Source organism: Canis lupus, chromosome 37 (assembly GCF_003254725.2).
Source record: "Canis lupus dingo isolate Sandy chromosome 37, ASM325472v2, whole genome shotgun sequence".
In the NCBI taxonomy this organism is placed as follows: Eukaryota; Metazoa; Chordata; class Mammalia; order Carnivora; family Canidae; genus Canis; species Canis lupus.
The window spans coordinates 12,144,330-12,159,451 of record NC_064279.1 but is presented as its reverse complement, the minus strand read 5'-3'; the positions used below and the strand labels follow the sequence as shown (position 1 = coordinate 12,159,451).

General features: G+C 36.0%; 1 protein-coding gene and 1 pseudogene across 14 annotated transcripts in view; both read right to left on the bottom strand.

Annotated features, from left to right (window-relative positions):
- CARF (calcium responsive transcription factor) overlaps window positions 1-15,122 on the bottom strand; it is a 103,070-nt gene that overhangs the window by 75,550 nt on the left and 12,398 nt on the right. For 11 of the 14 annotated variants that reach the window (XM_025441966.3, XM_025441967.3, XM_025441965.3 and 8 more), the window contains exons 3-4: window positions 7,542-7,659; window positions 4,967-5,194 (exon numbers count right to left, since the gene is read on the bottom strand). In XM_025441966.3, coding sequence (XP_025297751.1) covers window positions 4,967-5,194; window positions 7,542-7,619 — 306 coding nt within the window. In that variant the 5' untranslated portion in view covers window positions 7,620-7,659. Of the gene's footprint in view, window positions 1-4,966; window positions 5,195-7,541; window positions 7,660-13,125; window positions 13,305-14,199; window positions 14,361-15,122 lie in introns of all 14 variants that reach the window. The other 3 variants (XM_049106661.1, XM_025441955.3, XM_025441954.3) reach the window with 3 other exon arrangements.
- On the bottom strand, window positions 12,465-12,566 carry LOC112656810 (U4 spliceosomal RNA; annotated as a pseudogene).

Sequence of the window (15,122 nt, the reverse complement as noted above, 5' to 3'; positions counted from 1 at the left end):
GCTCCATTTGGTGGGAGATGTTGAAAATGGGGAAGGCCATGCATGTATAGGGGCAAGGGCTTTATGAGAAATCTCTATACTTTCTGCTCAGTTTTGTTTTGAACCTAAAGTTACTCTAAAAAATGGTCTATTAAACAAAACCCCCCGAAATTTCCACTATATTTCCCAAAACATCACTGCCTTTTAAAATGTTTATTTTAATTCCAGTTAGCATACAATGTTACATTAGTTCCAGGTATACTGGTTCAACAATCCCATAAATCACGCAGTGCTCATCATGATAAGGGCACTCCTTAATCCCCATTATCTATTTTACCTTTTTCCTCACCCACTTCCCCTTCTGGTAACGACTAGTTTGTTCTCAATAGTTAGGAGTCTGTTTCTTGGTTTGTCTCTTTTTTTCCCTCTTTGTTCATTTGTTTTGTTTCTTTTTGTTGTGTTTTTTTTTTGTTGTGTTTCTTCAATTCCACTTTTAAGTGAAATTTGTCTTTGACTGACTTAAGTGAAATTTAGTTTAATGTAAGTGAAATTTGCCTTTGACTGACTTATTTGCTTAGCTTTATAGTAACTCCATCCATGTTGTTGCAAATGGCAAGATTTAATTTTTTTAAAAAATATTTTATTTATTCATGAGAGACAGAGAGAGAGAGAGAGAGAGAGAGGTAGAGACACGGGCAGAGGGAGAAGCAGAATCCATGCAGGGAGCCTGATGTGGGACTTGATTCCAGTACTCCAGGATCACGCCCTAGGCCGAAGGCAGGCGCCAAACTGCTAAGCCACCCAGGGATCCCCAGGATTTTATTTTTTTAATGGCTGAATAATATTCCATTGTATCTATACCTCATTCTTCTTAATCCATTCATCAGTAGATAGATACTTGGGCTGTTTCCAAAATTTGGCTGATGTAAAAAATGCTGCTATGAATACAGGGGTGCATGTATCCCTTTGAATTAGTGTCTTTGTATTTGGTTAAATATCCAGTAGTGCAATTGCTGGATTATAGGGTAGCTCTATTTGTAACTTTTTGAGGAAACTCCATACTTTTTTCCCCAGTGGCTATATCAGTTTTCATTCCCACCAACAGTGCATGAGGAGGGTTCCTTTTTCTCTACATTCTTGCAAACACTGTTGTTTCCTATGTTGTTGATTTTAGCCATTCTGACAGGTATGAGGTGGAATCTCATTGTAGTTTAGATTTGCATTTCCCTGATGATCAGGATGTTGATCTTTTCATGTGTCTGTCGGCCATATGTATGTCTTCTTTGGAGAAATGTCTGTTTGTGTCTTCTGCCCATTTTTTAATTGGTTTCTTGGGGTATTGAGTTTTATAAGTTCTTTAAATATTTTGGATACTAACCCTTTATCAGGTATGTCATTTGCAAATATCTTCTCCCATCCTGAAGGTTGCCTTTTAGTTTTGCTGATTGTTTCCATCACTGTGCAGAGCTTTTTATTTTGATGAAGTCCCAATACTTTATTTCTGCTTTTGTTTCCCTTGCCTCAGGGGATCTAATTAGAAAAAAGTTGCTACAACCTATGTCAGAGTTATTTGTGCTCTCTTCTAGGAGTTTTATGGTGTTGAGTCTCACATTTAGGTCTTCAATCTATTTTTAATTTATCTTTGTGTATGGCGTTAGAAAACAGTCTAGTTTCATTCTTTGTTTTTTCATAGATCTTTCCTAAACTTTATTTTTTAAAATTATTTTTGAATTTAAATTCAATTGATTAACATATAGGGTATTCTTACTTTCAGAGTTAGAGGTCAGTGATCCACTAGTCTTATATAACACCCAGTGCTCATTATATCACGTGCCCTCCTTAATGTTTATCACTCAGTTACCCCATCCTCCCACCCTCTCCCCTCCAGCAACCCTTAGTTTGCTTCCTATGATTAAGAGTCTCTTATGGTTTGTCTCCCTCTCCGATTTTGTCTTGTTTTATTTTTCCCTCCCTTCCCCCATGATCCTCTGTTTTGTTTCTTAAATTCCACATATAGGTAGGATCATAATCATAATTGTCTTTCTCTGATTGACTTATTTCACTTAGCATAATATCCTCTAGTTCCATCCATATCCTTGCAAATGCACGATTTCATTTTTTGATAGCTGAGTAGTATTCCACTCTGTGTGTGTGTGTGTGTGTGTGTGTACATATATACACACCACATCTTCTTTATCCATTCATCTGTCAATGGACATCTGAGCTCTTTCCATAGTTTGGCTATTTTGGACATTGCTGCTACAAACATTAGGGTGCAGGTGCCCCTTTGGATTACTACATTTGTATCTTTGGGTAAATACCTAGTAGTGCAATTACTGGGTCATAGGGTAGCTCTATTTTCAATTTTTTGAGGAACTTACATACTGTTTTCCAGACTGGCTCCACCAGCTTGCATTCCCATTAGCAGCTGAAGAGGGTTCACCTTTCTCCACATCCTCAACATCTATTATTTCCTGACTTGTTCATTTTTGCCATTCTGACTGGTATGAGATGCTATCTCACTGTAGTTTTGATTTGTATTTCCCTGATGCTTTGTGATGTCGAGCATTTTTTCATGAGTCTGTTGGTCATTTGTAGGTCTTCTTTGGAGAAATGTCTGTTCATGTCTTCTGCCGATTTCTTGACTGGATTTGTTTTCTTTTTGGGGGGTTGAAATTGATAAATTCTTTGTAGATTATGGATATTAGCCTTTATCTGATAAAACATTTGCAATATTTTCTCTCATTCAATATATTGTCTTTGGGTTTTGTTGACTGTTTCCTTTGCTGTGCAAAGCTTTTTATCTTGATGAAGTCCCAATAGTTTATTTCTGCCTTGTTTCCCTTACCTTTGGAGATTTCTAGTCAGAAGTTGCTGCAGCCAAGGTCGGAGAGATTGTTGCCTGTGTTATCCTCTAGGATTTTGATGCATTCCTGTCTCACATTTAGGTCTTTCATCCATATTGAGTCTATTTTTATATATGGTGTAAGAAATAGTCCAGTTTCATTTTTCTGCATGTAGCTGTCCAATTTTCCCAATACCACTTGTTGAAAAGACTTTTTTCCATTGGATTCTCTTTCATGCTTTGTTGGATATTAGTTGACCACAGAGTTGATTTTCCATTTCTAGGTTCTCTATTCTGTTCCATTGATCTATGTATCTGTTTTTGTGTCAGTATCATACTGTCTTGATGATCACAGCTTTGTAATAGAATTTAAAGTCTGGAATTGTGATGCCACCAGCTGAGAACCCAAAAGACTTCACCCCCAAATTGCTAGAACTCTCAGGAATTCAGCAAAGAGGCAGGTTATAAAATCAATGCACAGGGACACCTGGGTGGCTCAGCAGTTGAGCATCTGCCTTTGGCCCAGGACGAGATCCTGGAGTCCTGGGATCGAGTCCCACATCAGGCTCCCTGCATGGAGCCTGCTTCTCCCTCTGCCTATGTCTCTCATGAATAAATAAATAAAATCTTTAAAAAAAATAAAATCAATGTTCAGAAATCAGTTGCATTTCTATGTACCAACAATGAGACAGAAGAAAGAGAAATTAAGGAGTCAATCCCATTATAATTACATAAAAAATGCTTAGATACCTAGGAATAAACCTAACCAAAGAGACAAAGGATCTACACTCAGAAAACCATAGAACACTCATGAAAGACATTGAGGAAAAAAAACAAAAACAAAAACAAAAAAAAAAAGAAAGACATTGAGGAAGTTACAGAAAAATGTTCCATGCTCATGGGGAAGACCAATTATCATTAAAATGTCTATGCTACCTAGAGCAATCTAGACATTCAATGCAATCCCTATCAAAATACCATCAACTTTTTTCACAGAGCTAGAACAAATAATCCTAAAATTTGTATGGAACCAGAAAAGACCCCAAATAGCCAAAGTAATGTTGAAAATACTTTCTTATATTCTGTTTCTTACATTTATTTCCATGCTTCATGCCATAGATCTTCTATTTCATAGCTTCAGATAACCCTCTGCATTATCTCCTACCTCAGACAAATCACCTTTATGACCACTTTGTATAGAAAGTTTAATACGATTACAAAGAGAATGGGAACTCTAACATTTTTTAGACTAAAAAAAATGACTTTAATGTGCTTTTAAAATAACCCTTCATACAATAGGACATAGATTAACTCTAGAATGGAAACAAAAGAGGGATTAATTTTAGGTAAAATGGTTGCTCACCTGTGGTATAACTTATAACTGAAGTTATAATCTTTAACATAATTTTTATTATGAAATTAATAAATACCCATTGTAGAAAATTTGGGAAACAGGTAAACAAGAGATATGTCATTCTTCATATAATTAACGTAAGGATATTCTTATTAATCAGAAAGAAACTTAAAAGTTTTTCTTAGTAATTATCTTTATTTTAATCAAAACCATCTTTCATTTCTTCTACTCAAACTATAAACTTGGCCATAAATACTTCAGCTAACAGTTTAAAGCAATATTTTCACTTTAATGCATTGTTATTTACATGGTACATACATATCTACCCATTAGTAAAGGTATGTCTAGTTGCCAGTATACCACTGGTACTTCCATTGCTTTCTTTTGCTTTAAGAGACTGCAAATTAGTGACTGAGAGGTAGGTAAAGCAATAACCTTGAGTTCAGTCAAATGTATACACAAAAATAAATAAAAGTTACATGTAAATGCTGGCACTAGTTACAAATTATGACACATTTCCAAGTAATCTGAAAGTGACAGCGTACCTAGACATAGTAGCTGGGAAGTATTGGTTTAGCATTCTATAAGTAGTCCTAAAAGGAAATCTTTTTTTTTTTTTTTTTTTTAGGAAATCTTTTAAAATCTTCACATAACTTAAAAATGAACATCATGGAAACAGTATTTTCAGAGCAATGCAAATCAACAGTTTCAAGAAATAAAGGTGATCTAATAAGGTTATTATATTTTGCTTAATAGCATAAAACAAGTTATTTCTAAAATACACTCACCATTTGTGCATTAGAATCCCCCAATGACTGGAGTTCATATTGTATAGGTTGCCCATTTTGGTCCACTAGATGGAACTGTTCTGCAGAAAGAGTCTGTGTCTGAGTCAGGGCCCCTGGTATATTCTGTGATGTGAGTGAATTATCTGCTTCATGAGAAGTGATGGGTAAATCTCTAGGAGAATCATTCTGTCCAAAGGAAGGATCCCTGGAGTCCATACAGGTTAGATGCTTTTGCAAAGAAAAAAAAAAAAAAAGCACTTGGGTGTTTGTAAAATATAATGTCACAATGCGTATTTTTAATTTTTTAAAAAAGATTTTATCAAGTAAGCTACACCCAACACAGGGCTCCAACTCACAAACTCAAAATCAAGAGCAGCATGCTCTACTGACTGAACCAGCCCAGTGTCCCTAATGTTACAATTAAAAAAAAAAAAAAAATAGAAGTTTATCACTGTGAAAAACAGTATGGACATTCCTCAAAATTAAAAATACAACTACCCGGGATCCCTGGGTGGCTCAGCAGTTTAGCACTTGCCTTTGGCCCAGGCCGTGATCCTGGAGTCCGGGATCGAGTCCCACATCAGGCTTCCTGCATGGAGCTTGCTTCTCCCCCTGCCTGTGTCCCTGTGTCTCTGCCCCTCTCTCTCTCTCTTTCTCTCTCTCTCATAAATAAATAAAATCTTTAAAAAATAAAATACAGGGCAGCCCAGGTGGCTCAGCGGTTTAGTGCTGCCTTCAGCCCAGGGCATGATCCTGCAGACCCGGAATCAAGTCCCACGTCGGGCTCCCTGCCTGGAGCCTGCTTCTCCCTCTGCCTGTGTCTCTGCCTCTCTCTCTCTCCTCTCTGTGTAATCTCATGAATAAATAAAATCTTAAAAAAAAAAAAAGTACAACTACCCTATGATTCAGTAATCAAGCTACTGAGTATTTATCCAGAAATACAAAAACACTAATTCAAAGGGATAGGTGAACCCCCATGTTTATAGCAGCATTATCTACAATAGCCAAATTATGGAAACAGCCTAAGCACCCACTGGCTGATGAATGGATATTCAGCCATATAAAAGAATCAAATCTTGCCATTTGCAACAAATATGGATGGACCTAGAGAATATAATGCTAAGTGAAGTCAGTCAGTCAGAGAAAGACAAATACCATATGATTTCACTCATATGTGGAATTTAAGAAACAAAACAAATGAACAAAGGGAAAAAGAGAGAGTAAGAAAAAGACTCTCAATTATAGAGAACACACTGATGGCTACCAGGAGAAGGAGGGGCAGGTGAATGGGTTAAATAAGAGATGAGGATTACAGAATGTACTTGTTTTGGGTTTGTTTAGTTTTTTTATAAATTTTTTTTTAAGTAGGTTCCATGCCCAGCGTGAAGACCAACACAGGGCCTAAACTTACAACCCTGAGATCAAGACCTGAGCTGAGATCAAGAGCCAGATGCCTAACCAACTGAGCCAGCCAAGCACCCCAGGAGTACACTTGTGATGAGCACTGGGTGATATATGAAATCACTGAATTGTACACCCAAAACTAACATAATATGTTAGCTATAGTGGAATTTAAAATAAAATATATAGAATGTTATAATAAAAATAGAAAGATTAATTTTTCAGTAACTTTGCTTTTTCCAAGAGTTGCCAATTCATATATACTCATATAGACAGAAAGCAATTCTTAAGTGAAATTGTTGATTTTTATATTTTATTTCAGTTTTTTTTTATTTTATTTTAATTTTTAATTTTTATTTATTTATGATAGTCACACAGAGAGAGAGAGGGAGGCAGAGACACAGGCAGAGGGAGAAGCAGGCTCCATGCACCGGGAGCCTGATGTGGGATTCGATCCCTTGTCTCCAGGATCACGCCCTGGGCTAAAGGCAGGCGCCAAACCGCTGTGCCACCCAGGGATCCCTTATTTCAGTTTTATTGAAATAAAGTTGTCCGTGGGAATACAACCTGAAATCATGATACGTAATTCAAAATAGACTTTTAATATGTAGATTTTTATGAATACATTAAAAAAGCTCTATATAATAAAATTAAATATATAATAGAATTGTGGATAAAGGTTAACAGTCTTGAATATAACAAATATAACACTATTTCTTATATGTAAAAAAACATTTTTAAAAAAAGATTTATTGGGATCCCTGGGTGGCGCAGCGGTTTAGCGCCTGCCTTTGGCCCAGGGCGCGATCCTGGAGACCCGGGATCGAATCCCACGTCGGGCTCCCAGTGCATGGAGCCTGCTTCTCCCTCTGCCTGTGTCTCTGACTCTGTCTCTCTCATTCTGTGTGACTATCATAAATAAATAAAAAATAAAATAAAATTTATTAAAAAAAAATAAAAAAAGATTTATTTATTTATTAATGAGAGACACAGAGAGGCAAAGACACAGGCAGACAGAGAAGCAGGCTCCCTGCAGGGAGCCCCATGTGGGACTCAATCCAGGATTCTGAGATCACACCCTGAGCCAAAGGCAGATGCTCAACCACTGAGCCATCTAGGCATCCTGAAAAAGTTGTTAAATGGAATGGAAAAAAGTTCCCAGTTGAATTCCTACCTCATATACATGAGAAGCTGTTTTTGATTCTTCGGAATCATTACGGTTGACTCTTAGTGAATCATTAGCCTGTTCCATGCTGGTATATTCAATTCCATTTTCTTCTTTTATTTAGTAGCTGAAAAAATATAAGTATGTGATTAAAGCACTTAACATTTTTATGGAATGTTTGTCTTAAATAAATCTCTCATTTCCTCTATTGTGTTACCCTATAAAATTCAGGTTAAATCATTTCCATTTTTTTTTTAAAGGGAATTCTCTTTTTTTTTAAGATTTCATTTATTTATTCATGAGAGACAGACAGACAGATAGAGAGAGAGAGAGAGAGAGAGGGGGCAGAGACACAGGCAGAGGGAGAAGCAGGTTCCATGCAGGGAGCCCCACGTGGGACTCGATCCCGGGTCTCCAGGATCACATCCTCGGGCTGAAGGCAGTGCTAAACCACTGAACCACCCGGGCTGCCCAATCATTTCCATTCTATAAGGAAAATAAACATTTTTGGTAAATGACTTGCCAAAGCACCAGAACACATTTAAGGCAAAGCAGAGATTACCATTATGTAGTTCCCTCATCTTATTCTTTTTTTAAAAAAAAAAAATTTATTCATAATAGACACACACACACACACACAGAAAGAGAGAGAGAGAGAGAGAGAGAGAGACAAAGACAGAAGAAGCAGGCTCCATGGAGGGAGCCTGAAGGGACTTGATCCCGGGACTCCAGGATCACTCCCTGGGCCAAAGGCAGGTGCTAAACTGCTGAGCAACCTAGGGATCCCCCTCCCTCATCTTACTCTTAATTACACTCATGTACTGGTTAATTAAGATTGTTATTATGGGACAGGTATTTTTCACTCTTCCAAATCCTTCTAAAATTCTCATTTTACAAAGATTTAATACCAATAAAGGTTCTTAATTTCATAAAATGCATAATTTCATGGGTATGTATTAGATAATTTTAGAAAAGATGTTTTGGTGTAGAGATTTTATACACATGGCTTTTACCATAACATACATTATACCACTAATATTGGCTTGACAAACTTTGAAAATAAAGAAATATGTATTCCAAAAAGTTTGAGCCACATAGGCTGAGTACAGTGGTTAGCACTGGTGGTGATTTTGTCTTTAAACACACACACACACACACACACACACACACACACACTGCCCCCTGGGGATATTTGGCAATTTCTGGAAATATTTTTGTTGTCAAAAACTGAGAGCAGAACACTACTGGAATCTAACAGGGAGAAGCTAGAGGTCCTGCTAAATATTTTTGAATGCTCAAGGTAGCCCCCACAACAAAGATGTCAATGGTGATGAGGTTCAGAAACCTTGGCCTAATATATTATAACGAATACTTAATTCTCTATTACCTTAACATAAAATAAACTTCACGTAACATTTTTAAGAACCCACACATTTAATTTTATTTTTCATAAGACGGTATAAATTCTTTAAAAAAAAAAAAAAACCCTGAAAATTGGGGCACCTGGATGGCTCAGTCGGTTAAGCATCTGCCTTTGGCTCAGGTCATGATCTCAGGGTCCTAGGATCAAGCCCCAAGTCTGGAGTCCCTGCTCAACATGGAATCTCCTTGTCTCCCTCTTCCTTGGCCCCCTCCTCACTGTGTGTGCCTTCTCTCTCAAATAAATAAATAAAATCTTTAAAAAAATAAAATAAAATAAAAATCCTGAAAACTGTCTTTTAAAATTAATATGCATTAAATTAAATTTTTTGTTGTTTTTGGTGTATAGTTCTATGGATTTTAACACATGTGACCACATCACAACCAGGATATACAATAATTCAATCATCCTAAGCACTAATACAAATTTATATATCTTGTACTTAATACTTAGTTGGAAATAAATTTAAAAAATAATAATTTTTTAAAAAGACTTAGTTGGTACATGTTTTTGAATACACTAAAAACTTATTCTTCTGTGATAGCATCCACACATACATTTGCAAAATTAACCATTTCAGGAAATCTACAAGGTTTTCATTTCATATTTCCAAAATATTATAAATACTTCTAATCATAAATTGTAATAGGTTAAAAATCAGTCTTATTTTTAATAAATATAAAATATCTTAAAATTGCTTCTAAGATTTTAAATTATCACTTGTATTCTATTTAATTTACTATAAAAATCCCCAAAACTCTTACCCTCTGAAGTAAGAGCAGTTTTATTTTATAATGTTCTGGTTCTATTTTGAATTTTTTATTGATACATATAAAATTTAGGAATAATATCGTTTATATATGGTTTAAAAAATGAAACAAAGTTCTACTAATGGCATAATGGCATATTAGGTAATAGAAGGCTCTCTTGCTAGAAAACAAGAAACAGAAAGTTGATCTAAAACAAAATATTTTGAGACTGGGAGCTGCTACAAGTAACAACGTCAAAGGTCATTCCCTACCCTCTATGATCCCTCCCCCCATAAAAAGAAAACCAAATGCTGAGAGCCAAAACCCAAGTGATAAGCACAAGCAAAGAGGAAAATTTCTGCAAGAGCAGTGCTAATACACAGGTTTAATGGTTGGGAAAATGGGGCTAGGATAAGTAGTTCTTAGGGGAGAACTTAAAATCCCAAAATAAAGCTAGGAACCTGAAAGATCCTGAAACAAAAGTTTAGTCTAGCTTAATGCAGTTATTATTTGGAGGAACACAAACCCAAGTAAGGCATTAGTTTTCTTTACATTAAGATTAAATATAAGCTTGGGGCTCAGTTGGCTAAGTGAAGTGTCTGCCTTTGGCTTGGGTCATGATACCAGGGTACTGAGATGGAGCTCTGTGTAGGGCTTCCTGCTCAGTGGGGAGCCTGCTTCTCCCTCTCCTCCCTGCTCCTACTCTCTCTCACTATTTCTGTAACTATCTATGTCTCTCTCTCAAATAAATAAATGAAATCTGAAAAAAAAAATTAAACATGGGATCCCTGGGTGGCGCAGCAGTTTGGCGCCTGCCTTTGGCCCAGGGCGCGATCCTGGATACCCAGGATCGAATCCCACGTTGGGCTCCCGGTGCATGGAGCCTGCTTCTCCCTCTGCCTGTGTCTCTGCCTCTCTCTCTCTGTGTGTGACTATCATAAATAAATAAAAAATTTAAAAAAATATTAAACATAAGCTTAGAGTGCCAAAAAAACAGGAAAATTATCAAAAAAAGAGTCAGCACCCCCTATAAACTTCAAATATTGGAATCATCTAACAGTGAATATAAAATAATCATGTAGGGGCACCTGGGTGGCTCAGTTGGTTAAATGTCTGCCTTCAGCTCAGGTCATGATCTCAGCCCCAAGTTGGGCTCCCAGGTCACTGGGGGGTCTCCTTCTCCCGCTCACTCTGCCCATCCTCCCACCTGCTGTTTGTGCTCTCTCTCTTAAATTCTTAAATAAATAAATAAAATCTTTTAAAAAATCATTTAATGTTCAAAGAGATATATATGAATGAATCATAGGAATACTCAAACAACAAGACTGAAAAGTTTAATCTGAAGGAAAACCAAATAGAATTTTCAGAAATTAAAAAATATAAGTCAATGGATATATAAAATAGAAGAATACATGCAGAAGAAAGAACTACTAAATTTAGAAGTCAGATTTTTAAAAATTACTCAGAATGCATCACAGGAAAAAAGAAGGTAAAAAATATGAAGAAGAGACTTAAAACTAGGAAAAATAGAGTAAGTATTGCATACTTACAATTGGAATCTCAGAAGAATAGAAAAGAAAAAATGAGTGAGAGACAATATCTGAAGAGATAATGGTTAACAATTTTTCAAAACTGAATACACGAATCTACAAAGTACAAAATGTATCAAAATAAATAGAAAGAAATTCATCATCAATGTAATAGAAGTACAAAATTCTGAAGAGAAAGGAAAATCTAAAATGTAACTAGAGAGAGGAGATCACCCTCCTCCGGAGTACTGACATTAGACATATATATAGTGCAACAATGGTGGAACTCATGGGAATTAAAAAAAGTAATTATCACTATATGATTACATATGCTCAAATATTTTTTCACAAAACAGGGTGAGAAAGATACTTTAAGATTTTAAAAAATAGAGTTTACAATGAATAGATCCTGCATGAAGGAAAACTCTATTACAGAAAATAAAAATGATACCAGAAGGAAGCCCTGAATGCTAGAAAAATGGTAAGCTAGTAAATTAAAAGCTCTATGAAAAATCTAAATAGGGACGCCTGTGTGGCTCAGGGGTTGAGCATCTGCCTTTGGCTCAGGTCTGATCTCTGTCCTAGATCAAGTTCTGCATTCGGCTCTCTGCAGGGAGCCTGCTTCTCTCTACCTGTGTCTCTATCTCTCTGTGTCTATCAAGAATAATTAACTAAAATCTTAAAAAAAAGAAAAGAAGAAGAAGAAAGAAAGAAAAAATCTAAAGAAACACCATCTGTATAAATGATAATGCTATTATAATTTTGTGTATGTGTGTTTTAAGAATAGAAGTAAAATACCGAAGAACTAAATAAAATACATGTAACTCAGGAGGGGATGATGGCAGATAAACACAGTATATCAAAACTGCTCAGAGGGAAATTTAGAGTAAAAATGCCTATATAAAAAAAAAATCTCAAAACAGCCTGACTTTATTTCTCAAAAACAAATAAGAGGGGATCCCTGGGTGGTGCAGCGGTTTGGCGCCTGCCTTTGGCCCAGGGCGCGATCCTGGAGACCCGGGATCGAATCCCACATCGGGCTCCTGGTGCATGGAGCCTGCTTCTCCCTCTGCCTGTGTCTCTGCCTCTCTCTCTCTCTCTCTCTCTCTAAAAGAAAAAAAAAAAAAAAGAAAGAAAAAACAAATAAGAGCTCACTAACCTGAAATCTAGCAGAAGGAAGAAAATAATATAGATTAGAGAACAGATAAGCAAAATCAGAATAGAAAAACAGAAGAATTAATGAATCTAAAAGTTGACTCTTCAAAAAGTTTTCAATTAGCAATAATCGTGCCTCGAATAAACCTTATTGGCTATGATACTGTCACTGAGCAAAGCTTGGTTCTTCAAAAAGATTAACAAAATTGAAAAACGTTTATCTAAAAAAAAAAACTTTATCTAGACTGACAAAAAAAGAAGAAAGATACAAATAACTAAAATCAGAAATCAGGGATCCCTGGGTGGAGCAGCGGTTTGGCGCCTGCCTTTGGCCCAGGGCGCGATCCTGGAGACCTAGGATCGAATCCCACGTCGGGCTTCCGGTGCATGGAGGCTGCTTCTCCCTCTGCCTGTGTCTCTGCCTCTCTCTCTCTCTCTGACTATCATAAATAAATAAAAATTAAAAAAAAAAATAAAATCAGAAATCAAAGTGTGGGCATGACTAAAAAATTTTACAGAAACTAAAAGGATTATGAGAAAATACTAAGAACAAAAGTATAACTATCCCTATTCATATATGGTCTTATACATAGAAAAGCCCAAAGAAGCCCCCAAAATACTATCAGAGTTAATAAATTCAACAAAGTTATAGGATATAAGATCAATATGCAAAACTCAGTTGATTTCTCTATACTAGCAATAAACAATCAAAAATGAAATTAAGAAAATGATTCATTTACAGTTGTATCAACAAGAATAAAATAGTGGGGCAGCCCCAGTGGCACAGCGGTTTAGCGCCGCCTGCATCCCAGGGCGTGATCCTGGAGACCCTGGATCGAGTCCCACGTCGGGCTCTCTGCATGGAGCTTGCTTCTCCCTCTGCCTGTGTCTCTGCCTCTCTCTCTCTCTCTCTGCATCTCTATGAATAAATAAATAAGATCTTTATGAAAAAAAAAAGAATAAAATAGTGATGAATAAATTTAAGAAAGGAAGTATAAGCCTGTACATGAAAATTATAAAATGTTGCTGAAAAAATTAAATAAAATCTAAACAAATGAAAAGACATACTATGCTCCTGGAATTGGAAGACATGAACATGGTAATACTACCCAAAGCAATAAAGAGATTTAATGCAATCCATATCAAAATCTCAACGGCCTTTTTTCAGTCATGGAAAAGTCAAATTCACATAAAATTCCAAGGAACCTGAATAGCCAAAACAATCTTGAAAAAGAACAAAGTTGGAGGATTTATTCTTTGCAATTTCAAAACTTACTATAAAGCTACAATTCTCTAAAGAATGTAGTACTGACTTAAGGATCGACACATAGATCAATGGAGTAGAACTGAGAGTCCAGAAAAAAACTCTAAACATCTATGGTCAAATAATTTTTAACAAGGGTTCCAAAGGCATCTAATGAAAATGAACAGTTTTCTTCAACAACTGGTGCCAGGACAACTGAATATTCACATACAAAATAATGAAGATGAACCCTTACCTCATAGTATATAAAAAGAAATTCCCAACCCAAAATACGTCAATAACTTAAATGTAAAACACCATAAAATTCTTAGGAGAAAATATAAGGGTAAATCTTAATGGCCTTGGATTTGGCAATGGTTCCATAGCTAGAACACAAAGAAACTAGAATTAAAATGAAAAATTATAAATTGGACATTATCAAAATAAAAAATTTTGTGCAAAGAATATCATGACAAGAACAAAAAGACAACCCACAGACAGGAGAAATTTTTGTAAATCAAATATCTGATTAGGTCTAGAATATATAAAGAATATACAAAGGGGAGGGTACCTGGACTAGTCAGCTAAGGTCTGATTCTTGATTTCAGCTCAGGTCATGATCTTGGGGTTCTAAGATATAGCCCCACATCAGGCTCCACACTTAATCGGGCATCTGCTTGGGATTCCTTCTCTCCTGTCCCTTTGCCCTTCCTCACTGAGCTCTCTCTCTCTCTTCAAAATAAATAAATAAATCAGTAAAAATAACATAGAAAGAACACCTACAACTCAAATAAAACAACCCATAACATCCCTATTTAAAAATGTACAAAGGAGTTTAATAGATATTTCTCCAAAGAAGACATAAATGGTCAACAAGCATATTAAAAAGATGTTTAAAGTCATAGTCATCAGAATTATGTAAATCAACGCAATAATGAAATACCAGTTGACAGCTACTAGGATGATAATACTTTTTAAAAAAGAAAACAAGAGATGTCTGAGTGGCTCAGTTGGTTGACTGTCTGACTCCTGATCTCAGAGTCATGAGGTCAAGCCCTGTGTTGAGCTCCACATTGGATGTGGAACCTACTTTAAAAAATTTTTTTAAAGAAAATAACAATGATGAGGATATGGAGCAAATGTAATCCTCATGCATTGCTGATGAGTATGTAAAATGGTGCAGGTGCTATGAAAAAGTTTCACAGTTCCTTAAGAAATTAAACATAGTATTACCATATGACAGCAATTCCACTCTAGGTATACACCCGAAAGAACTGAAAACCAGCGTCAAATATACACTTGTACATAAATTTTCACAGCAGCAATATTCACAAGAATCAAAAGTAGAAACAACCCTAATGTTCATCAACTGATAAACAGATAAACAAAATGTGTTACATCCATATAATGGTATAGTATTCAGCCACAGAAAGGCATGAAGTACTGATAGAGGGCAGCCCGGGTGGCTCAGCAGTTTAGCGCCACCTTCAGCCC